The sequence below is a fragment of the Meriones unguiculatus genome, chromosome 2 (genome assembly GCF_030254825.1).
Source record: "Meriones unguiculatus strain TT.TT164.6M chromosome 2, Bangor_MerUng_6.1, whole genome shotgun sequence".
NCBI classification, from domain to species: Eukaryota; Metazoa; Chordata; class Mammalia; order Rodentia; family Muridae; genus Meriones; species Meriones unguiculatus.
Window position 1 is genome coordinate 21356626 of NC_083350.1, and position 25534 is coordinate 21382159.

Genomic DNA, 25534 nt, shown 5'->3' on the forward strand with positions numbered 1-25534 from the left:
CAACAACACATGAGTAGGCTGGTGAGATGGCACAGGGGTAAAGGTACTTGCCATCGAGACTTAGTCTGATCCCCAGGACCTAAGTGGTGGAAGGAGAAAACTGACTCTACTAATCTGTCCTCTGACTTCCACACACATCCACGGCACACGTGTGACCATGCATAAACAGATAGATAAACATAACTTATAAAATCACAAGAAAGGCCCCTATCTCAGTTCTTGATAGCCTTTGTTCATCACTAAATCCTTAGGAGGTTAGCCTCTACAGTTCACAATCTTGTCTTCCAAAATACCCCTGAGAACCACTCATAAGCTCCGCTTTACAGTGTACAATATCCCAAATCCTTTCACGTTCCTCCCCGAGAATCACGAAGTTTATTACAGCAAAGGCCCCATTTCTCACTATCAATTTTCTGTCTTAGTTACCTTCTCTGTTGTTACAGCTAAAACTTCCTAACAAGAGCACCTGAAGGGAGAATGGTCTTATTTTGGCTCACAGACCAGTGTTACAATCCACTATGACAGAGGAGTCAGAACAGCAGAATCTTGAGGCAGCCAGTCACATGACATCCAGAAGCAGAGAGTGATGAATGCCCCTTTACATACAGTACTGCATCCTGTCCTAGGGAATGGCGCCACCCACATCTTCTCACCTCTGTAAAAGTAACCTTTTTTTTTTTTTTTCTTTTGAGACAGGATTTCTCTGTGTAGCCTTGGCTGTCCTGGACTCGCTTTGTAGATCTGGCTGGCCTCAAACTTACAGAGATCCACCTGCCTCTGCTTCCCTGAGTGCTGAGATTAAAGGCATTTGCCATCACATCCAGTTTGTAAAAGTAACTTTCATTCACCTGAGACTTATTGTCTCTGTCTGGTAACCTATGTGGAGTCTTCAGGCCTCCATACAATCAAGGCCCAGACTGTTTTCAGCCTCTGAGATTTATTGTTGAATAATCTCATCCTTTCTACTTCTTTCTGAGCTCTGTTCTGGCTCAAACTCTTCTCCCAGCTGACTTATTCAATCTGGCTTTTCTCTTGGCCTCTGGATTGCTCTGATTGTCCTGAAACTAACTCCAACAATCTGTTCCAATCTTGTGGCTCCTTCTCATTCTCTTGCTCATTCTGTCTTTACCTGTGTCTAGCCTGTTCTCTCTCTGTAACCTCTCTGTAAAACTGCCTCCTCCCTCCTCTCATGAGAGTTGAGCATATCTTATTCTGTCAAATCTTTCTGATTCGTCACTTTGGCTGCCACTCAAATGGACATCACTTTCAAAATGAGTGCTTCTTTCTAACAAACTAACTTTACCTTTATTGTTTGGGATTAAAGGTGTGTACCACCAAGCCTAGATCTAAGCTTTTCTTTACCTGAAACCTGCTCTATACCAGGCTGGCCTTGAACTCAGATATCTGCTTGCCTCTGTCTCCTGGGATTAAAGGTGTATGCCACCACCATTCAGTATGTCAGCAAATCACAGAGACCTAGAAGGTCTTTGGATGTGATCTCTTGCCAGAGTAGCCATGTTCTGAATTTAAAATTCCTCTATACACCTCAGTCAACATAATCCCTCACAGCTATCCCCAGAGGCCCATCTCTCGAACGACTCTAGATGTCATCAGTTAATAATTGAGATTAACCACCAGAGCCAAGTATTTGTATGTCCTTTATTTTTATCACTAGTTACTTTCCAGAGATGTGGGAAAGCTAAAAAAGTCGTCATCCTGAATGCACACATGTACTATCACAAATGGTATTAGGCACCTAATAGCATCTTATAATAAGATTAATTAACAAAGGCACTAACAAATGCACACCTTTGTTTGAAACTAACTCTCCCAGCCCATCCTTAGTCTTACTTGAAACACTGCTGTCTGTATGACCCTGCCTGGCTTTTTGTGCTTCCAGGCTTTAATATACACAAAACTCAGAGGTCTTGTTATGATAAAGGTCCCAACTTGGCAGATTTCAGTGATGCTGAGACTAACTAAAGAAAAAAATAAAGAGAAGGCCACTGGCACTTCCAGCCCTGGGCTGTGCCAATCATGCTCTGTGGCCCAGCAACACCAGAAACACAATACTGGCCTCGAAGGTGTTGTAAAGATTAACAGAGAAAAAAGAACCAGGCAAACTGCACAGTGCCCAGCACTCCCGGCTCCCAGACACATTAGTCATAGTTATCCTTTTACTGCTAATTCTGCTATTGCTCCTGCGATTGTTATTGAAGCAGGCCGACACAACTAGGAAGAGATAAAGGGATAAAGAAATAGAGTTCTGGAGAGAAGTATGTGATAAGATAAGAAAATGTGAGCTAGGGAGGAGGTACCCAAGAGTGGCCTGAGCAAGCTCACGGTGGGTGTGGGGCGCCGCGGGGAGCAGACACCACTGGAAATTACTGTAACCGCTATCGTTTGCTTGGGCTTTAATGTCTGAAAAGCCCTATGCTGCCTACCAGGGATTCTCCAGGCAGAATGTGGGGTTCTGTTTGCTGTTTCACACAGAAGCACAGGTTGGCCTGTCTGCCTCTCCCCTTGAGGTAAAGGAGTGGTTGAGGGCAGGATGCGGCTAGTGGAAACCACAATGAACCAGTACTGGCTTGGGTTGGCAAGACAAGCATGGAAGCAGCCTCGGTTGTTAGGAAGGAAATGGAAGCTGCAGGAACTGGTCACATCCTTAAGAGCAGAAGCAGCCTCTGTGACTGCCCTGGGACTAGGCTGGGGTCGTGACCCTGGTGCTCCCCCTCCTCAGATGTGTCTCGTCCCACTTCCTCTCCCTTTCCTATCCTTGTCGCCTCTTCTCAGAGCTGCTTTTAAGAGTCTCTTCACAGGCATCTCTCCACACCTCTCCTTAGTTGCCTTCTGGGTAGTGAGGAGGCTAAGTGATACCTGAGCGGTTCACAGAGGGGCTTCAAGTCACCCCCTCCAAACAGAAGGGAAGGACATCCACGAAGAAGCAGGTTTTGAAACCAAAACAACCAAAGGTATGTGGACTGAGCAGTGATTAGGAGGCAAGGACTCCAGGCTAAGAAGTCTGAAGATGATTCTAAAGCCCTCAACTTGGATCCATGTCTTCTGAGTGTTGATCATTTCAGTCACGATCCTGGATAACCCCTCCCCCCCAGCTCCGGGCAGAAGTGCTCCAGTTCAGGCCCCCAGGGCACAGCCAGAGATGCTGAGAGCATTAGAGTTAGCCCATGTTTCCCACAGTGAGGATGAGGAGCAGACAGGTGGGCCGGGCCACCTAACTCCACAACAGAACTCTGTGGGAGCTCAACTCACTCCACTGTTTTTAGCCTTCCTCAGAGCAGGGCAGCAGAGGCCTGGAACACCTTCATTCACAGAGACGGAAAGGAACTGGAGGTCCTGTCCAGCTCCTGTGGCTCTCAGTTCCAAGCCTTGACCCCTTTTCTCCAGGCACCCCAACAACCTGAACCACTCTCACTACAAAATTTGAAAAGCGACAGTTCAATGTCCATAGAGTGAACAACAAAGTCACTTTCTGACTAGTTCTCTCATCTTTCCTCTGAAGTAAAACACATAAAGGAAAAAAATGGCTCTTTTTACATTAAAAAAAAATATTTTCCTATGTTCAAGAAGGTTTTTTTTTTTCTTACATTAAAAAAACCATTTTCCTTTGATTCTATATTGTTCCCAATAAGCAAGGAGCCATCCGCCTAGAAGATGAAGTAGTTTCCCGGGCTTTTAAGTGAATCAGAGGAAACCCAGAGTCACTGCATCTCAGCCCCAAGGTTCTAGCACTGGCTAGACTCAGAGGCTGCTTGTAAAACATGCTAACTGGCGGCCAGTAGGGGACATTAGAACGTCCTTTGTGACCTTAAAGAGTCACAGGACATCCTGATGGCCTGCCTCTCTATAGGCTCATTTACAAAGGAGTGGTCCTAACCACCAAGTTAGCTGGGCCACAGTGGTCCCACCACCACTTTTAGCACAGAGAAAAAAACTATAAAAACTAAGGCTGGAAAGGGAGAGGTTACTGGTCAGCGATACATTTCTCCTTGCAGAGTTTTCCTAGCAAAAAAACAAACAAACAACAACAACAACAAAACACCTCACTAATGCATCATTCTGCAAATGACATAGCCCTATTTAGAGCAGGGTGGGGGTGGGGAGAGTAGTGGACAGTTTGGTAGCCTGAACCCTTGACTCGGCCTAGCATTCAGTTTATATACCCCTCCACGTTACATACAGTGGTTTGGAATCTTGTTACCCACCACCTCACAGTGAAATCAAAGCCCCCTCTCCTCCATGAAGCGGAGAGTGTCCTCACCTGTGAACGCGTTTGTGGCCTGAAAACCAGCTTCCTGCATACTGCTCCCCAAACAAGCCTGTGTTTCAATTCTTAAGCTGTCCTGTGATGAAGAAACTGCCTGGGCGAGGCCTCAGGTCACTTCCATCTTAGCCTGTCCAAGTCCATCACTCTTTTGGTCCAGCTTTTGGGAGCATCTGATGCCCTCTGGCTGTGCTCCCACACCCCAAGAGCAGGCACTACCAGGACGCCACACAATCCAAGAGCGTGTAGGACGCCGTCTCATCAGCCGTCCAGCCAGAGAGGTGAGGCCATGGTGAGGTCGGGGACGGAGAAGCTGTCCTGCTGAAATCCGCTCTCCCGCCTCAAAGTGAAGGGCTCCTGGGCCTCGCGGTCACCAACATCTTCCACACAGTGAGCAGGCTCAGCCTCATCAATGGTTCACAGGCTGCTCTGATCTGCTGCTCTCTCTGCTTTGCTTCTGTTCTTGCTGAAATTAAAAAGAAAGAAGTCACTTTCTCAAGGGCCTCAGGAACCATTAAGACCAACAGACCTACTGGGCATGGTGGTGCATACTTATCACCCTGATACCTGGGAGGCTGAGGCAGAAAAGAGTACAGAAGCCAGGCTCAGCAGCATAGCGAGGTCTTGCCTCACAAAAACAGAACAGCAGCAGACTAACAGGCCTACAGAAACTAAGAAATAAAAAGGAACTCAACCTTTGTGACCATGACCCTTCTGTGAACACTGGGGTAAGGGGTGAGGGAGACCCCCATTTAAAACCCTCATACACCACATACTCCATTTTCTAAGCCTCTTTAATAACAGATATAAGATCACAATCTCCAAATGTCTTTCCTTGGGCTGCTTAGAACTCACACGCACTCTTCAGAAATTAAGTTCCCAAAGTCTTAGAAGGGGTTTTAGCTCATGTCAACTGCCATCAGCAGGACAAGAAGGGAAAATTAAGATCCAGAAGAAGGAAGTTTTAGAAGTGACTCTTATACTATGATCAAGTGGAGCTTAACAAATAAAAGATGAGTCATCAGACATCAAAACTCATGACACATCCCACCAAAAGAAGACAAATCCAAACAAGTTCCTAAACAGAATCAGAAAAAGCATTTGATAAACTTCAACATCAACATCCCCTCATGAGCATTAGGTATAGAAAGAACACACCTCAGCACAAAGAGGCAATAGGGCTGATACACACACACACACACACACACACAGAGCCAATGCCATAGCAATGGGAAAGACTAAAAAAGTTTTCATCTAAGACTAGGAACAAGACCAGTACATCGACCTATACCACTCTCACTCAACACAACTGCAGAAGAAAGGCAAAAGGAAAAAAATAGAAAGTGGCCAATTTGGAAATGAAGTGGAAAAAAATAGAAAGTGGCCAATTTGGAAATGGCCAAATTGTCCTTGCTTGTGGATACCTGGATTTTAATAAGCAGGAAAAAAAACTCTACTAAAAATTGCTAGCACTCATAAATTTAATAAAGTTGAAAACTAAAATATCAGCACTTTAGAAAAATGAGAGCAATTTTTATACATAAATGAAAAGTCACTAAGGAAGATATAAAATATTCCAACTCACAATGACTGTAAGAAAGGGGAGGATGAGGGGAGGATGAGGAAGAATGGGAGGAAGGAATGAAGAAAAAGAAAAAGGATGGAAAAAGAAAACCTAGTGTTGGGAAGAGAAGGCATCAAGAGCCCAGTTTATGTTTAAACAAAGATGGAGGTGATGTGGCCATCAGGTGAGCTGTGGGTCAGCACAAAATGACTGCCACACCACAAGTAAATATGATACTCTGCTGTATAAATGTTCCTCACAGAATGCCATTGTGTGTGTGTGTGTGAATTCTGTATAAATATGGCCATGAGGTCAGAGACCTAAGCTTTTCACCTCCATTTTGCCAGTGTACCTGTGTGTTTGTCTATACATGTTTGTCTACTTGCATGTGGCCTCTGTACCAATCTGCTTGTGTCTTTATGCCTGCCTCATGTGTGACACCATGTGCCTGGGTGCCAGCCAGTGGCCCCTGGGCTGGCGAATCAAGTGTGCCTTATATGCCTGAAGCTCTTCACATCTCTTCAAATTCCCAGCCTTCAAGACCCTCCTCTGTTCCTGGCATCAGAAAATGTACCTCATCTGAAGCAATGTATTTAACACACACACAGACACACACACACACCTGAAAAGATAGCTTATGCTCATGGATTAGAAGAATTACTATTGTTGAAATAATCATACTGTGTCACATGATTTACAGATTAAATATAATTTTCATGGAAATACTGATGTCATTACTCCCAGAGATAGAAAAACTATTTTAAATACACACACACACACACACACACACACACACACACACACACAAATTCTAAACCCCAGGGCTGGAGAAATAATTCAGCAATTGAGAGTACCTGCTGCTCTTTCAAGAGACCCAAGTTCAGCTCCCAGCAACCACATGGCAGCTCACACCTGCCTGTAACCTCAGCACCAAGGTAACCAATTCTCTCTTCTGACGTCTTTGCCTACATACAAACCCCATGACACACCAACACTCATATACATACTCACACAAAAATAGAATTTTTTTTAAAAAAATCCTAAATTCAATTGCAAAGCAACCATGAGCAAAGAACTGTGAGACATCAAGATGCCTAAATTCCAAAGGTACTCCAAAGCAGCATCACAGCAGCATGAAATAGGATGATGACCCATGCAGCAGAAGGGAGAACCCAGGAGGAAGGGCATGGATTTGTCGCCAACTGGTCTTTAACAAAGGGACCAAACACATACATTAAGGAAAACAAACAAACAAACAAACAAACAAACAAAAAAACTAGTAAATGGCTCTGAAAAACCCAGAGATCCATATTCAGACAAACAAAACGAGATCCCTATCTTTCACCACATGCAAAAATCAATCCCAAATGCAAAGATAGAACTATGACACTCTTAGTACTTGTTAATATTGCCTTTTGTTTTGTTCTGTTCTGTTTTGCTTCATAGGCCCTAGAAGCAGAGAAAACAAAAGGCAAAATCAGTAAATGGACTTAAATCAAACTAAGACCATCTAGCATACTACTGAGATAGTCAACAGAGCAAAAGGACAATCTATACAATTAGAGAAAATAGTTACATGCTCTTCAGACCAAGGAGAAATATCCAGAATATGTATCAGGAGAAACAAAACATATCAGATACATGGCTAAAGCCATGAATACAAAGTTTCACAAACAGAAAATTTACAAACAGCCAATATATGAGGAAAACGCCTATGAGGGGATCAAAGGCTGTCTATGCAGCCTGCAGCCCTTCATCTGGCTTCCCAGTGCTCCACAGAGTCTGTTCCATAGTGCTGTCCCGATCACAGAACCCTCATTTATCTCACTGCACTCTAAGTTTCATGAGGACAAGGGCAGAGACTACTTGATTCACCCAATCCCCTCAGCACACACAGAGCTGCCTTTACCTGGTAGGTGCCCAGGGAAGAGACACTGATTGAATTAATGTTCCAGTGAACAAAAGTAATTAACACAATGCTTCCTAAGAAGTGTTCCTTGCACAGGGCAAATGGGTGCAGGGAGAGGAGAGCAGCAAGTATCTGTTATATAAACCCACCCCCAAGCCTTGAACTTACAAGTGCGATGGGGAAGCAGGTGAGAAGCTGTCTTTAGTTCTGCTCCGCTCCGTCCTCTTGAGTAGGGAAGGGGGAATATTTCGCCCCAAGTGAAGGTGAAACAGTAAGTAGGAACACTGGGGCTACCGTGGTCATACTTCACAAATTGTCCTACCCAGAAAAGACCTTTACAGGCTGCTGACTTGAAGTCCTTTCAATACAACGTCCAACCCCACTTACCAAGACTGTAGAGAAAGAACAACATGTTCAGCAGTAGTTAACTAGCCCAAATGCCTAATGTGTAGAAGAACCAGGACTTCAACATGTCTCTTCTCCTCTTGTTCTCCCCAGCTTCTAGACCTGGGATAGTTCTTTGATAGTTCTTTAAATCTAAATGCTTTTAGCTTAATGATACTAATAATCAAGGTAGGAGGAGACTTACCCAGCACAAAAGGTCACAGGCTCTGCCTGACCCACACATTCAAGATCACACCCTCTACAGAAAGCCCACTGCCATCACACACACACACACACAGAAAGAGAGAGAGAGAGAGAGAGAGAGAGTCCTCCTCAGATGTTCTGTTTATCCTAGAAAGATGGAAAGGACTAACCAGGAAATAAATTAATACTGCACTTGAAAACCGTCTTGAAGCACCTCCATAACAGAGCAACAGTAACTAAGGAAATAGAGCATACTCAATGGAAAAACACCCCCACAGGAAGGGACATTTTTAAAAACATAAACACTCCCGAAACTGAACCAAATACGTTGTAGAATAAGTCTGCCATTGCCAGCTATTCATAAAAGATTATGTCAAATACAGTTCTCCCGGGATTCATTCAAGAAGGAAAACTTTACTTCATTTTACTTCATTTTCTTTTAGCTTTCACCAAAAAAATACGTGATATAAACAGATATGCAATCCAGGAAGTAGGAAGGTCACACAGTGGGCACAGAAGCCGAAACCCAGCAGAGAAGTGGCAGATCCTTTCTTTCGAAATCAACTTAACAGTCAAAAAAAAAAAATTATAGCATACAAAGAACCAACGCTGGGGTTGTGTTTTTATTTCCTTTCACTGTGGACAGACTGTTTCACTGGCAGAGTGTCTGTTGCCTAGGTGACGGCCAGACTAAGCAACAGAAAACTCCAGCGCCTCGGCGTCCAGGACCTGGCTTGTGACAGATGACCTCTTACTCTTTGCCCACCAGGAGAGTTCCGGGAAGAAAAATAACACCCAAAAAATGAAGAAATGGTGCTCAGCTTTAGCAAACTGAGGCACTGTTGCTAAACTGAAAATAGGGTACACTTTAGAGTTCTGCCGGGACATTACCAGAACTTCTCAAATGCTGTTTCCTTTAAACGGAGACCTAACGTGGCAGATGATGTTTATTGAGGCAGGTGTGAGGGGCAAAAAGCTGAGGGTTCCACATCCAACTTGGGCAAAAAATCACTCAGTTTCTCTACCTAAAGTGCAGATGATTGAAACCTGAGTGAGGACCAATCCAACTAAAGATTAGAGGGGAGAGGGAAGGGGGGGAAGAGGGTAGAGGGAGGAGGAGAAGGAAGAGGAGGAAGAAGGAGGGAAAGGGAGAAGTGGGACTTGATTAAGAGAAACACAGGGAGCGCCCAGGGGACGGCCCTGCTCCCGAGTTCCAGCCCCATTTATCAGACTTGGTCGGGGCGCTCGGCCTGTCTAGGCTCTCACTTCCTCACTTTGTAAACTGAGGAGGTGAAATTCTTTCCAATCTGAATAGTCCCGGGTGGCTATGAGCCTGGCTGAAGGAGACGAGACAAACATGCCTGATGGGTATGTGCTGCAAAATCACAGAGAATCCGCATGGGTGTCAGGTCTCTGAGCTAGTCAAAGAAGCATGTGCCAGCCACTAGGGGAGGCTGAGTCGGAGTGCTAGGAATTGTTCATGGTACTTTCGTTTCTGTGACTTGCGGGTATAACACAGCACGTAGCTTTTGAATTAGAATCTCAAAGCTATCCTGGCTTGGGGTGGCTCAACAGTGCTGATTTTATCTTCAGGATAAAGTACTGCCTTCTTTAGGCAGACAATCCAAGAAGCAAGTGATACATAGAGCTTCTGACTCAAGCACACAGATAAGCTGCAAGCAAAGAAACCAATTACCATGCCATTCCTTGAAATGCTGCTTTGGCAAACATAAGGCTGGATTTAAAAAAAAAAAAAAAACATAAATAATCAAGTCTGAGGCTCGATTCCAACTTGCAAATAAGTGGAGGGGAGGAACTGTCAAAAAATAAATAAATAAAATGAAACTATCCTCTACGAATAGGCTAAGTCTAATTATTGCCTTATATGACCCAGCAGCAGAGAAAGCCCACGGAGCCATCTATCGGATCCCTTCATGTCACGGATGATAACACTCCAGAGGATCATAGAAGGTAGGAAGCAAATCAAAAGTCAGAATGTTGTTGTCCACAAAGCCTGGACCATAGCCAGAGATTTGCATCTAGGTCCAAACTACAATGTGCTCTACACAGGCACAGACCCAAGGGAAGCTGGCCAGTGAGGGAGGTGCCTGGGGGGCTAGAGGTAAGGGTTACACCGCAGCACAAAGCTGTTCGCCAGCAGCTGGGGAACAGGGATGCGAGGTCTGCTTCCTAAGAGCAGAATTGTCTGTGTGGGCATCCTGCAAATGCTCACACCCGCAAGGGAAAAGGGTCTGGGCTGGCCAAAGGGTCAGAAAACCTTCAGGTAAAGGTCACGTGAAATATTACCAGCCTGTCCCAAACACCTGGACTGCGTGTGCTAAGCTAAGTGAGACTCTGTCATGCCCACTTCCAGCCTAGACGACAGTTCTTATCCACTACAAATAAATAAAAATCTTAAGGTAAAACTGGCTAAAATGGGCATGGCAGATGAACACTCTAGCTGCCCACTTACAACAGGCCTGGACAGCTGGATACAATATATCCTGCTCTCCCACCTATTGGATGCCACAAACGCTACACGTACACAGCATTTCATCAGCAATTCATGGGGCCATTACTTTGGCCAAAAATCAGGTGCTGGAAAGGTAGGAGTGAGCAAACAACATTTCTACACACAAGGCGCCTGTGTTCTTCTGTCTCACCCACCTTCTGTCCATGAAGGTGCTTCTGAAGGTACTGTAACTATCTCTGGCACTGACCGTGGAGGCCAGAATGCATCAGGTGTCCAATAAATCTGAGCTGGACTGCACTGAAACCTGTCTTTAAGACCTGGGTGATCCCAGCTGTATTCCCGCTCCCTCATTCCCTCCCATTCCCGCCCTCCCTTCCTCATCTCCTCCCTGCCCCTTTCCAAGCCCACTGATTGGAAAGGACCTCCTCCAAAGTAAATAAACTGTAATTAATATAAAAAAAGAAAAGAAAAAATTAAAAAAGAAAGACAATAGAAGCGGTGGAAGAGAGGAACCAGGATGAGAAAAAATCTACTCTAGAGGGTCCTCTGAAAGGATCCACCCAACAGGGAATCAAAGCAGATGCTGAGACTTAGAGTCAAACTTCGGGCAGAGGGCAGGGAGTCTTACAGAGGAAGAGAGGAGCAGGAACAGAGTGACATGGAGGAGACAGGAACCCCACAAGGAGACCAACAAAACTAAAAGATCAAAGACTGATGCACCAACAGAGGACCATGCATGGAGAGGACCTAGACACCCTGCTCAGATGTGGCCAATTGGCAGCTTAGTTTCCATGTGGATCTCTAAGTGAGGGGAGCAGGGGCTGCCTCTATCATGAACTCTGTTGACTGCTCTCTGATCACTCCCCCAATGATGCAGCCTTGCCAGGCCATGAAGGAAGAGGATTCAAGCAGTTCTGATGAGACTTAACAAGCTATGGGCACATGATGGCAATAGTGGAGAACTCCCCCTATCAGTGGACTAAGGGGATGAGGGGAAGAGGGAGGGAGGGTGGAACTGGAGAAGTTGAGGGAAGGGGCTTCAACTGGGATATAGATGAATAAATTGTGAAAAAAAATAAAAATAAAAGACCTGTGTGATCTTTTCAATGTACTGCCTTGGCCCTGCTTTCATTTTAGAAGCACCAAGGGCACCGTAGGTAAGGAGGCTGATGGTCCTGAGAATTCAAACTCTGGAGCAATCCTGAGTGGGCACCATTGAAGGCACAAAAGCTTCACACACAATGGGCCAGGGAGTAGAATTACAGGTTCTGAGTCCACCACCACCTTGGGTTTGTCTCCTTCTGAGTGTGAGTGTGACTTTGCACTGAATTAATGCCCACCCCAACTTGTAGCCTCAGTGACCTCAGCTATCAAACACAAATAGGGATGACATCTTCCCCACGTATTGTTACACATCTGAACAGAAAAATGAGGTAGAACACTAACATCCAGTAAGCACCAAGGAATTACGGCCCCACAGTCCCCATGAACCACCTCCACCAATGGCTTTCACATCTGGATGTGGAGAAGGGTGACTGGATACGGCCACCTCCAGCCCATGGGTAACCCAACTGGGTGCAAAATGATTTTCATTTCACGGTTTTTCAGTTGATTCCTCTTGTTGTTTTCTTTTCTTTCTTTCTTTTTCTTTTCTTTTCTTTTTTTTTTTTTTTTAAGTTCTCAATAGACAGAAACCAAAGCTGTGTCAGCTAAAATTAACAACGGGCAAAAAGCAGAGGAGAGGGTACAAGATTAGAGCTGTGTGGGTAACAGATTAGGGGTGTGGTGAGGCAGAGGAGGAGAAGGAATTCTGCCTTTAAAAGGAAAAGGCTTCTTGATATCCAACTTCTTCATGTTTTCATACCAAAATATTGAGATGTGAAAGCACCACTGGACGGAGAATTTAACTGAAGTTTTACAGCTCCCTGCCAGAAATGCTGCTGCGCGCCAGAGTGCCTTCCCTCTCTCCTTCCCCTTCCCTGTCTGATGCACTGTCTGTGTGAAATGCTGGCTGTTTCAAGGCCTCGTACGTATTTCTCCAGCTTTCCCATGTACCCGAGAATAGAACTCTACAGTGAAGACCAGCCTCCCCTGGCAAACTGGGAAGCAGAGTCCCAGAGCCCGAACCTCCAGGTTTCCCCTAACCTCACAGTGCCCTCACACAGGCTATGCCGAACAGACGTGAGGAGAACAGGAACAACCAATTCTCACACCACCATAGCTCCTCTGGCATCCCACCATACACCCATGATATCCAGGATAGATGACTTCTGACCATTTATAGGGCCCAGCCTTGGCCCATGGTAAATGCAGTGTTTCTCTGCCCACCAGGGGGATGTTAGAGCAGAGAAACCCAACAGGGAGTGCTAATAAAAGAAAAAGAAAAAGAAAAAGAAAAAGAAAAAGAAAAAGAAAAAGAAAAAAGTTTGATTAACAGGTGTGTGTGTATGTGTGTGTGTGTGTGTGTGTGTGTGTGTGTGTGTGTATAATCTCTCTCCCCTTCTCTTTCTCTCCTTCTCTCTCTTTCACACCCCCCCACAGCCCTCAGGGTTATTCAACATCCTGTCTTCTGACAGACTCATTAGAACCCAAATGCCATTAAGAAAAATCCAAGCAAAGTCCTGGTAAGCACAGAAGAGAAAAAAAAGTTGCTATGCCTGCAGAGTGGACACAGATACAACCTGTTTCCTCTTAGAACTTGCCCTCCCTTTCCATCACTCTGCTGTTTTCTTATCATTTACAAGGAACCAGAAAAAAATGAGATTACTAATACACCACTCTTCATCCATCCAAGTGTGGATACTCATACAAAACTAAAATCTTTTTTACAGTCTTCTAAGAGAATAACTTGAAATTCAATGGGCAGAGCTGGGCATGGTAGCACATGCCTGTAATGCCAGCACTTGGGGAGGCAGAGGCAGGTGGATTTCTGTGAGTTCAAGGCCAGCCTGGTCTACAAAGCAAGTCCAGGATAGCCTGGGCTGTACAAAGAAACCCTGCCCCGTCTTCAAAAACCAAAACTCAAAAACAAACAAAAAGTCAATGGGCAAGGCACATACCAAGTTCTAAAATCAAGTCAGCCTCCATTATTGGAACAATTTAGTCAGATCACAGAAATCCAAAGAGATGAGTGGTTAAGCAGATGTTTAAATGCTACAACACAAAATGGTACTGTCTGAGGTTGGCTCCAGAGCAGACACAAGCAGCAACTGGGCCCAAGAGTTTAGCAAATGAGCAATCACCAGCACTACTTACAATAATGAAAACTACATCTGTGAGAAGCCTTGAGGAGTGCACCCTGACGCCACACATTTTAGGGGAAATAACTATATGGTTTCGTATTTTCCTGGAGGGTTGAGTGGAGCGGAGCTGTGAATGTGGGTCTGTCTTGAGGAGCAGCTGTGTTTCCACACAGAACCTGGGAGGTTCAGTGAAGTCTCTCAGGCACTCAGGTCATGCGCCTGCCACCTCTCCAAGCTACAGAAGCACTGTTGAGCGGCTACAGCGGGCCATTGCATATACTCAGTACCCAACGCTTAGCCATGTCTGTCTCAACCCATCTAACCAGACCTAACGGAATTCTCAGATACCAGCAAGAGCTCCAGAAGTCAAGAGACAACTACTACCAAGTCTGAAGCCTGATTACACGTTGACCTTGCTAGCCTAACAGCCAATTTCCTCTATGTTTAAAACTGTCATCTTGAGGCTGGAGAGATGGCTCAGGAATTGAGCATTTGCTGCTCTTCCGGAGAACATGCGTCTTCTGTGGGCACCTGTGTACAAGACGCACACATACACTTTTAAAAACTTCAAACCTTCGCCTTCCTGTTCTCCCTTTTTAACCTACCAAGATCTAGCCCTTATTTATTCTCCTCTCCCCAGAAGTCAGCGCGTCAGGAAAGTGACATGGTGAACTTAAGTGAACTGTTTCTCACTGGGTCATAAAGAACCGTGTGTGTGTCCATGGTATGTATTATCTGTCTATGCAAGTCTCTGTAGTAGGTATATGTATGTGGTGCATGAACTTTGTGAATGTGGGAGTCTGTGTGTGTGTGCATGAGTGGGTGGATGAGCAATAGTGTCTGTGTAAATGTGCATATATGTGTGTGAGTGTGTAGTGTCAGTTTCATGATGGTCCTACCAAGCAGATCTTCTCTTCTGCCAGTGTTTCTTGCACCACAGGTTTCTTGGTACTACTTAAAGAAAACCTGTTCCTATAGGCACGGTATACTAGTCATTTTAAACAATGGCTTAAGGCCCAGGATGTACTTTAACATAGAACATTAGGCTCTGAGTTCCAACTGTAGTTATAATTGACCATGGCTTTAAAATAGCTGACGAGTTTCTTGGACCTTGACTCTATCCTCTATGACATGAGGATTATAATATTGGTATCTCACCCAGAAGGAAGTTTTGATGAGCTAATGAAATAGTGCAGAACAATCAGAGTAGAACCTAGCACATGGCAAATTCTCAACAAATCCCCGCTCTCCGAAGGTCTGTAGCTTCCTGGGAGTGGAGTGAAGTGGCAAGGAAGCTTCCATTTGCTGAGGGCCAGATGTTTGCACACATCATCTCACTTTCCTGAGAGTGAGATGATGAGTAGAAAGAGGCTTTATTACTTTATACAGCCACCTCTTCCCATTTCCCTTCTTCCTGCTGTTTTGAAAAGTAAACACAACCTCTCGAATCACACCAGTCAAGAGCAGCTCTCATACCTCACGGAAAGCTGACTGTCTCAGCTTCTCACGAAAGTCCTCCCCTGTGGCCCAGTGTTTCCCAAACATCCCAAATGACTCATACAATCACCAAAACTCTATTATGTTTACATCAAATTGTTTGTTTTTTGAGACAGAGTTTCTTTGTGGAGCCCTGGCTGTCCTGGACTCACTTTGTAGACCAGGCTGGCCTCATCCTCATAGATGAGGCCCGCCTCTGCCTCCCAGAGCACTGGGATCACAGGCGTGTGCCACCATGACCCACATTTATGGTGATTTTAGAACAAAATAAATATTGATAAATACAAGTGAAATAAGAAAATTAAAAATAGGTAGATGCTGAAGACCCATGTCGAAGTGTAAGGGGTTGGCTGGAGGAAATGAGAAGAACAGGATGAAGGTGCTAACAGGGGCTCTGAGATGGCACTTGCTCTGCAGTTCCCTTGGCAGCAGCACACTGGTTCCCCCATGAGGCTGTTGGGAACACAGGGACAGGCACAGCTCTGGAGCCATACTCCAGAGTCAGAGTTCAGCTGAGCAGTTCACCAAGCCTCCTCAGGCACACTGCATAAGCTGTCAGGGCCTTGGTCTTTTAGTCCCTAAGTTGAGGGAAGTAACCTTTCTCTGCGGACACAGTAAGCCAATTCAAGCCAAAATGAGAGTAGAAAGGCAGGTTTGTTGACAGGCAGCTCTCGGGTGGGCTCGCCAACCCAGACTAAAGTAAGGGGGTCTTACGGAGCTTAAGTGAGGAGTGATGACACATTAGCTAGGAGCTGGGATTGTGCCCATCTATGGTTAAAAACTGAGCCCCTGGGTGGGCACTCTTGGGTGGGTTGCTGAAGACAAGGGGTGATGACATACCAGCCCAGCATTTTCTCTACGCAGGTGGGGTTGAGGGAAGGAGAGAGGACGGGGTTTCCTGGGGTGTGCAGGGGTGTGCAGGGATTCCAGCCAAACAGGAAGTAGTACCAATTAAATACAGAAAATACAAAAAAACAACAACAAAAAAAAAGTATATGTGCATTGTGCGAGGATGTCTAATGACTTCTTCAGAGACAGCAGCAACAGAGGGTGTGGGGTAATATTGCTTGATGTTATTAGAATCGTTGAGAAGATGCAGCTCCACCGTTCAGATGGTAAGGAGTTGATAAGGAAGAAAGTAAGCTGCTTATTTAAAGGGAGAGGAAAAGAAAGCTGAATCAGGAAGGTCCTAATGGATTCCAATCCACAGCTGAACACTCGGTGATGTTAAACCCACGGCCTGTTTTTATTCGAGTTTAATACTGTTATCTTAAAATAATTACGTTTGTCAGTATTGGTGGTTTAGTTTTTTTCTTACTGCTACCAAAGCATCTCCATGGAAGTCTTGTCTCTGTTCTTGGTAACCCGGCCCCTGTGTGTTCCTTGAGGCCACGGCCTTCCTTCCCATTCCAACCAAGGGAGTCAGTCATCAGTTAATGCAAAATGACTAACAAACTACAAGGGGTTCCTTACATCACAGAAATCACTCGCGACTTGAAATGACTGTCTCCACGCTTCCTTTGATAATAAACATGTTATTATGCTCAATAAAACCACAAGAAAATAATAGCTAAAGATAGCTTTTAAATAACTTATACCAACACCTAAAAATGGTTTCCTGGAGGAAAAAGAAAATATTGGCGAGGATATTTTAAGAGCTTCCTCCTACTCCCCCCTCCCTCTCCTACAGATAAATGTGGCCACATTTAGAGAAATAAGAACTCTCCTGGCATAGCTGTAAACTTGGGCAAAGTGGGTTTTACAGTGAAGACAGAGGCTGCCATTGAAATTTAAAAGCAGTCTAGCTACTCCACTACCATCCCTTTCCCTTCTAGTTCCCATGGAAACAGACCTTCCATCACCAAAAAACCGGGGTAAAGATAGCACCATGCCCAGTCTCCACGCCCTCCCCCACCGTTTCCATGGGAACTGTAAGAAAAAAGAATGGAGGTTGGGTATCTAGACTGCCTACAAATATCCAGCCATGCCTGAAGCTGTGCCCACAGGCCTCCATAGACCCCGCAGAAATGAAACAGAACCTCAGAGAAAGTAGGGCTGGCTGGACTAAGTGAGTAAAGCCAGCTATGACTTCCCAACACTACTGAGAAAGTGACTTACCCTCCTCAAACATCCCTTCTGTCAACAGAGAGGACTCCCACCACACCTAACTGGACAGCAGAATCACTCCTGGCCTCGTGAACTGATAGCCCTGGGAGCTTGGACCACAACTCTGTACCATTTTCTAGCTCCAAAGGTGATTCCAGTGTTGACCATTCTGGAAAACTGATGTCCTAAGCTAGAGCGTCCCAAAACTTAAGATGCTTGTATAGTCTGTGAGAACCTTGATAAACCAGAGTCTAAGTCCAGCAGGTCTGAGACAGGGCCTGAAATGATATAGGACCAAGCAACTCCCAGGGGATGCTGAATGCTACTCAGTCTCCAGCTACATCTGAGCAGTGAGATTCTAGAATCCAGTGGATTTGGCCCTAATGCCTTCCCTACATACCAAAGGTGGAGACTGTAGTCAGTTCTGCCGTTGCGCCCCATTCCCACCTTCCGCCAGGCCTACCCATCTCAGCCTCTGAAGCAGAATGTGCCAGTGCTGAAAGCTGCTGAGGAACTCGACTTCTGCCTCCTATCATCCCCCCTTTCATGTTTCTGTCCACCCCCTAGAGATAACCATATAAACCAGAAGGTAAGAGAACACCTAAAAGTTATGTAACAATGTGAATTAGAATAGCTGCTACGGAAATCAGTACAAAAGCGTCTCCAAACACTAAAAATGCAATTACTGCCTGTTCTGACTATCTATACCACTCTTGAGAATTTACCTCAAAGAGCCAACACACTACAGAAATACCTACACAGCCATTTATTGCGGCAATATTTACAATAGTCAAGATAGGAAATCACTTTTCCTGTCAATAGATGAGTAAATAAAACTTGATATATACCCATAGTATGTTATTATTCAGCCTCATAAAGGAAATCATGCCATTCTGAAGAAAACTGATAAGAAGTATAGATCATCATGTTCAGCTGAGTCACAAGCAGAAACCATATTTTCTCCCAAATACGGAACTTATATATTATATGCATGAATGTTACGAAGGAGAAGGAACCAACGGAAGGAGCCAGGGATGGTAAGAGTACAGGGGTGGAAATGAGCAAGCCATGTTGTAATACATTATAAAACGCCAAAATGAAACCCGCATAAAGACATGGTGATAAAAGAGAAACTGCCAGGTACAGGAGTGCACACCTTTAATTCCTGTGAAGCAGGCGGGTTTGCATGAGTTCGAGGACAGCCTGATCTATTCAGTAAGCTCCAGGACAGCTGAGGCTATCTCAAGGAAAAAAAAGGCAGGGGAGTGGGATTTACTTTTGGGTATAGTCACCAAATTAAACATGATTATCTCCTTCAAATTTGATTTCCCAAACTTCTCAAATGTCTCAAAACATAAGAGCAAATTCTACATGTTTGAGGGTCAAACTAGTAGTAGAAGATGTCTGAAATGGAAAACATGTTTATGAATATTAATACCCACCAAGAGTGGGCTTTTCATGAATCTCTTATAAAGAATTGGGGACACTGAGACTTATTACTAAAAAATACTCAAGGCTGGAGAGCGAGCTCAGAGGTCCACCGTGTGTACCCACAGAGAACCCACTTTTGGTTTCCAATACGCACACGGAGTAAACTTCATGGTTTCCAGTACCTGCACTGGGCAGATTACAATGGCCTGTAACTCCAGCTTTGGGATTCAATTCTCTCTTCTGACTTCCACATATACCCACATACACGTGGCATGCATTCACACAGATACAAACATGCATACATAAAAATAAATGTTAACTAGTTTAAAAATAAATAATTCAGACATCCTTAAAATCTCTATTATACAGAAAAATGCACATGGAAGTGTCTCTGCCTCAGCTAACAGTATCAGATTAATAAAAAAAAAAAAGCAGTGATTATTTCCACCTGAGACACCAAATAGTTTAAAATTATGCAATATGCCAGTGTATTATTCAAAACCAAGTTGCTGTTTCGTTAAATGCACTTTGTGCTCTCTTCAAAAGGTGTAGCCTAGTCATCGTTGCATTAAAACATAAGAAAAGTTTTGGAGTATAGATAATTGAATGATGTTATAATCTTACTTTAAAACATAATATTCTGATTATAAATAAGAAAGGGGAAATTGTTTAATTAGTCTACACACAATCAAAAACAGCCAAGCATTTTTGCACAGCCCTATAACCACAGGCATAGTCTGTGGTATGCATTTTCATTCCAATGATGCAAAAATATGGCTATGGATATTTCTGTGTGTATACAGAGTATCATACATAAACTTCTCTTTAAAGACATGAATGAATATTGAGATCCAGTTGAGCCTTTAGGCTCTCAGAAAGCAGACTGCGGCAACTGTTGCGACAAGAAAGTAAATCAAAGCAAAGGATTTGTCCATTTACTCAACACACATGCTCCACAGTTATGGTGGAATATGCTGAAGGAATATGAGCTGGCTGTTAAGTGTGCCATTAAAAGGTAAAAACGATTAGGGATAAATGCAGAGACACGCTTATACCCAGAACCATTAGAATCTGTTAGTCTGTGAGACCCAAGCCAGAAAGTCAGTTGTCAGTATTTACTGCCTGGATGTGTTTACTTTCTGTTTACATGAAAAGGCAATTGGAGCAGTCAGCAAACTGTCTGCAGAGGGCCAGATGGTAAATAGCTCTGTACATGGCCACGTAGTCTCTGCTCTTATTCCACAACCCTGTCGTGACAGTATCAGAGAAGCCACACAAGCAAGACGTAAGCAAACTAGTGCAAGCAGTGTTGCAATAAGACTTCACCAATACAAATAAGCACTGGCCATCATGTGGACCACGAGCCATCATTTGTCAACAATAAAACACACACTATTTTCAAGGAAATGTGTTATTCAACTTGGATTCCACAGCTTTGGGGAAAAGACAAACAAAGCCTTGCCAAGTCTGACCCCATTCCTGTTTTTCAGTCAGCCCTGAACCCACAACACCCGAAGATATTATAACATTTCACAGCACTTACATGCCAGCTCTGCACAGCTGTGACTAATTAACATACAATCATTATTTCTCATGTTTGTATTCTTCATATTTTTCTTGCACATACTGTTCCCTTCGTTTCATTCTAACAGTTTCAAGGGCAAGAGCTTATTTGCATTTTACCCACAAGGTTTAGCTTAGGTTTCAGCACTAAGATAAATACAGTGAAAATACTTGCCTTAAGTTTCTGCTGCTATAAAGACACCGTCACCAAAAGCAACGAGGAGGGCAAGGATTTATTTCACCTTATCCCTCCAGGTAACATTCATCCCTTCAAGAAGTCAGAGCAGAACTCAAGCAGGGCAGGCGCCTGAAAGCACACACAGAGGCAGAGGCTGTGGAGGGGCGCTGCTCACTGGTTTGCTGCTGTGGCTTGCTCAGCCTGCTTTCTTACCTAACTCAGGACCACCTGCTCAGGAGTAGCACCACCACAGTAGGCTGGACCCTCCCACAGCAATCGCTAATATGGAGAAATCGGTTTGATACTAAAATGTATTTTCTGTAAAACCCCATTAGACTGATTCCATTTCATCCAGTGGGGTGACTATCACAGGATATTTCTAATCACAATGTGTACACACACATAGTTTCTGTCTTTGAAGAGCATTATTTTAAAACACAACAATGACCACTGTGAAAAAAGCATGAAAATATTAGTCAACTAATACTTGTAACTCCCACTGCCAAAATCAAGCAACACCTCAACATGTAGCCTTTGGATCAGATGTTATATACCTATTTTACCAAAATTAATCCCCCATCACAGACACACATAACGTTTTCATTTGATAAAAACATTAAAGCTCATTTTCTGTTAGTTATATTTATTCTTTGGAATAGAACACTTATGTGATTATTGGACACTTAGGCCGGAGACCAGTCTTCTGAAGTTCAGAGTGAGATCTATGTTCACTCACTTAAAGCCTTTTGACAATAAGGTCAGATGTAGAAGAGATGCAAGCAAAGATCACTGATGGTACCTGGAGTTATTTTAGAGACCTCTAATCTTGGTGGGCAAAAAGTCAAGTGTCAAGTTGCATTGCAGTTCCACTTGAATGAGAGTTCCACTGCCGTTAACTTGTCAATTAGAATGTTTCACATTGTTAAATGAGAGTGAATATCATTATAAAGACTTAAGGTCCCCATGAGAGCACAAGCAAAATTTACTTGATGACAGTCCTTCTCCTGACACTACATAATTTCTCAGGGATGTGAGAACTAGCATTGCTATTGTCAGCTGTCCAAACAGTCCCTGAAAGACAAGGACATAAACCAAAAGTAATCCAAAGACAAACCATATCTTCAAAAGGTGAAGCTGTCCTCCGAGCCGACTCTGACATGCCACATAACAGCTTTTGCTTTAGAAACACGCCCCTTTGGGTGTGCAGAAGTAACTGAAGCACACACACGTGCACTTGAAAAATCTGCATTTTAATTTCTGCCCTTGTTTTCCTCTGGTAGAGTCCTGAAGATGCTCATTCTAAAAAGTAGCTTGCAGCTTGCCCACCCACCTATGGTCTCCAATCTTATGGTTAGCCTCCACTGCCAGCTGGCACATCACGATGAACTACAGTGTATGTTTAGAAATATGATGAATCAGGCTCTCCTATCAAAGAAATAAGCGGTAGTTGTTCCAATTAAGCTCTGCTCTGAAGTCATGCAGGAATCCAACAAGCTCCTTTGCAGTTCTCCCCTCCTTTTCACCCAGTTTCATAGACCCTCCTGCCTCTGATTCAAAATCTTATTCAAGTACAGTTTACGATGCCTCGTCATCTTTGTGCTCCTTTTGTTAATGTTGTTAAATTTGCTTCCATGCCATCAAACCTGTCACCCAGTCTCTCTACTTTTCTCCTGTGGTTTTCCTACATGTCTTGTTGAATTTGTCTTTCAAATGAGTTAATACTTCTATTAACTTCCGGCTTGGAGTCCCTGGATATATACATAAACAAGGAGACAGGCCGAGCTGCACCCCACAGCACAGGGGCTTCAAGCCAAACAGCAGCAGCTGTTAGTCGGCCCTGTGAGTCCTCACATCACGCCTGGACCATGATGTGAGGTCTCTCTCGCTGCAACGAATCCTGAAGCTCCACATAGAGCGAATGTGTCTGTTTGGAGTGCAGAAGAGCTTGGATAACAAGGTCACCGACACACTGAGCCGGCACAGTTTCATAGAAATGCAGTCCAGAGCCCCATACTGAAGACGGCATTGTAGGGCCATGCCAAAGAAACATGCACGGTGGGAGATTATCAGACTAGAACAGTTATCAAACACTCTTAGAGGACATTACACAGCACTTGGTCACCTTTAACTGAAAGTCTGGTGTGAAGGCACAGAAAGCTCAAAAGATATATTCTCGTTCTCTCTCTCTGTCTCTCTCTCTCTTTCTCTCTCTGGTACAGGGTCTCACTATGAAGCCTTGCTGGTCTGAAACTCACTATGCAGACCAGGCTGGCCTTGACTCACGGGAATGCCCCTGCCTCTGCTTCCTGAGTACTAGGGTTAAAGAAGTACACCACTGCACCCCACCCCATCTAGCTGTGTCTGTCTCTTCTTTACTAACACCTAGTCATCCATCATTCTTCCTCCCCCCACCTCACATTCTGTTCCAAGGATGAGTCTTTGCCACACAGAATGCAATGGACACAAATGCAAATTTAGGCTCCCGTTAAATTGCCATAGTCAAGACTTACCACCTATAGCAACCCTGCTCCTGAAAGAAATCACAGCAGACAGTGCCTCCACCTATTGCAAATCTGCTAGATTGGCTAGGGACAGACCCTGCCAACGGAGCCACGCTGCAGTTATTATACCAAGCGAGGGCCCTTACTTAGAAACACACACCTCATTCTTTCTCACAGAACACTCTCTTCTCAGCTTACAGCAAGAACCTCCCAAAAGATGGCATCACCATACCTGATGAAAGAACTCACGGCAGTGGCCCCAAAGGCTGATGTCCTAATCTTTTAGCAAATGGAACAAGACAATCTGATTCTGCACCAAGATGAAACTGGCTGTTCCACTGAGCGTGCTGCACTTAAAGTCAAGGAACCAACAGCCAAAGTAACATGCAACAAGAATCAGGTGTGGGTTTGGATACACACACACAGACATGCACTCACGCACGCACACGAGCACACAGACATGCATGCGCTCATGCACACGTGAGCACATACACACACTTTTCCTTAATCCCAACATTTTTTGTCATATTACAGCTTGCATCAGAAATAGGTTGGCATACTATGGCTAGTAAAATGACTTTTAATATATACATTATACACTTGTGTTCAGAAGCATGCCTGGAGTGAATACCACAGAAAAGCCTCCCAGGCACATCAACACTCTTCCTGGAGAGCAAGGAGTTCTTTCGGCAGGTTCCGTCTGGGTCCTCGGAACATTCTAACATGCTAACAAATCAAGTCACCGAGCGCAACTGATGAGAAAGAAATTCTTGATTAAAAGATAGGTGGGATTTTTTTTTTTTAATTTTTACTAATAGGAGTCTTTTGCTGCATGTATGTCTATGCACCATGTGTGTGGCCCTGTCCATGGAAGTCAGAAGAGGGTGTCAGATCCCTCCAGAACTGGAGTTATGGGCAAATGTAAGCTACCACTGGGTGCTTGAAATCACACCCAGGTCCTCTGGAACAGCAGCCAGTACCCATAAACGCTGAGCCATCTCTGCTGGGATTTTTATTCTCAGTTCCTACACACCTCCTTCCTTCTCTGAGGGAAAGAGGATATTTTGCAGATATCAACGGAGCTTAAGGCCAGAAAGGTGGGGCAGAGAATTACCAGAGTGTCTCCCTTGCACCAGGAACAGGCACCTGCACAGCACCTCCTCCTGGCGTGGTGAAGGAGGGCACCCCAGTCCTTCATTACCCAGTTTGCACTTGGCCCAAGGTATGTGGGGGATGTACATTTTCCCTGTACTACACTATCTCTTGTCTATCTTTTTTTAAAATGATAATGAATACTTTAAGTCAAATGATCTCAGCAAATGATTTAGTTGGCTAATACATTTAAAGTCAGAAAGTGAAAAATCTACATTTCTACTTAAATTCCCATCTAGCATTATTTGTGGTTATTATGATCTGGAAATATGACCTAATATGAATGCAAGGACCTTTTGTCATACTGACTTTTTTTTAAGTACTGATACCTATAATGAACGTTTGCACATGGATTAATACAACAGGACAAATAACATCGAGAACAAAACCTAATCACAATCACTGATAAATATTGCCAACTTTCCTCACTTGGTAGAGTCATGTGTGTAGCTCTTGTATTCACCTCGCTGAATCCACAATTAGACTCCAAGCCCTCTGAAGGAAGACAGAATGTTTTTCTAAGAGAGATCCTACCGAGCATTCTTATTCACAGTCTGACTCTGAAATACACCTGTTTCCAAAATGGCTCAGAAATATGGTAACAAGAGCAGCAGCTAAGGGGGAAGCTGAGACTCTATCCTGGATAAAGGGAGTCTGGCTGAGATCTTAGGGACCCACGCCTGCCTCAGTCAAACAGAACTGTCCTTTGAGACTCACCATACTTTGAAGTTTTACATCTTTTCATCCTGCTACTCACTTACAGCTCATGCCCTCTGTGCTCCATAAGAGGCTGAAAATATCTTATAGTTGTGTGACTTCAAAAGCCAAAGACTGAAATAAATCTAATCAATTCTCAGTTATACCTTGGCCAGGTGCCTCTTGGCTAGAAGAAATCTCTGAAACATACAAGCCAAGACCAGCACCATCTAAGACAAAGCCAGCTTGGAGAACTGGTATCCTGTGAAAATTAGTTAGGGACATTCTTTCTGATCAAGCACCAGCATTTAAATCTTATCCATCTTACTATATTCCTCAAAATATGTTCACA

At 44.1% G+C, this 25534-nt stretch overlaps 1 protein-coding gene across 8 annotated transcripts in view; it reads right to left on the reverse strand.

Annotated features, from left to right (window-relative positions):
* The window catches only part of Ldlrad4 (low density lipoprotein receptor class A domain containing 4), a 334264-nt gene that overhangs the window by 203014 nt on the left and 105716 nt on the right, over nt 1–25534 (reverse strand). For all 8 annotated transcript variants that reach the window (XM_060377110.1, XM_060377112.1, XM_060377114.1 and 5 more), the window contains one exon: nt 4280–4748. In XM_060377110.1, coding sequence (XP_060233093.1) covers nt 4280–4319 — 40 coding nt within the window. In that variant the 5' untranslated portion in view covers nt 4320–4748. The remainder of the gene's footprint in view (nt 1–4279; nt 4749–25534) is intronic.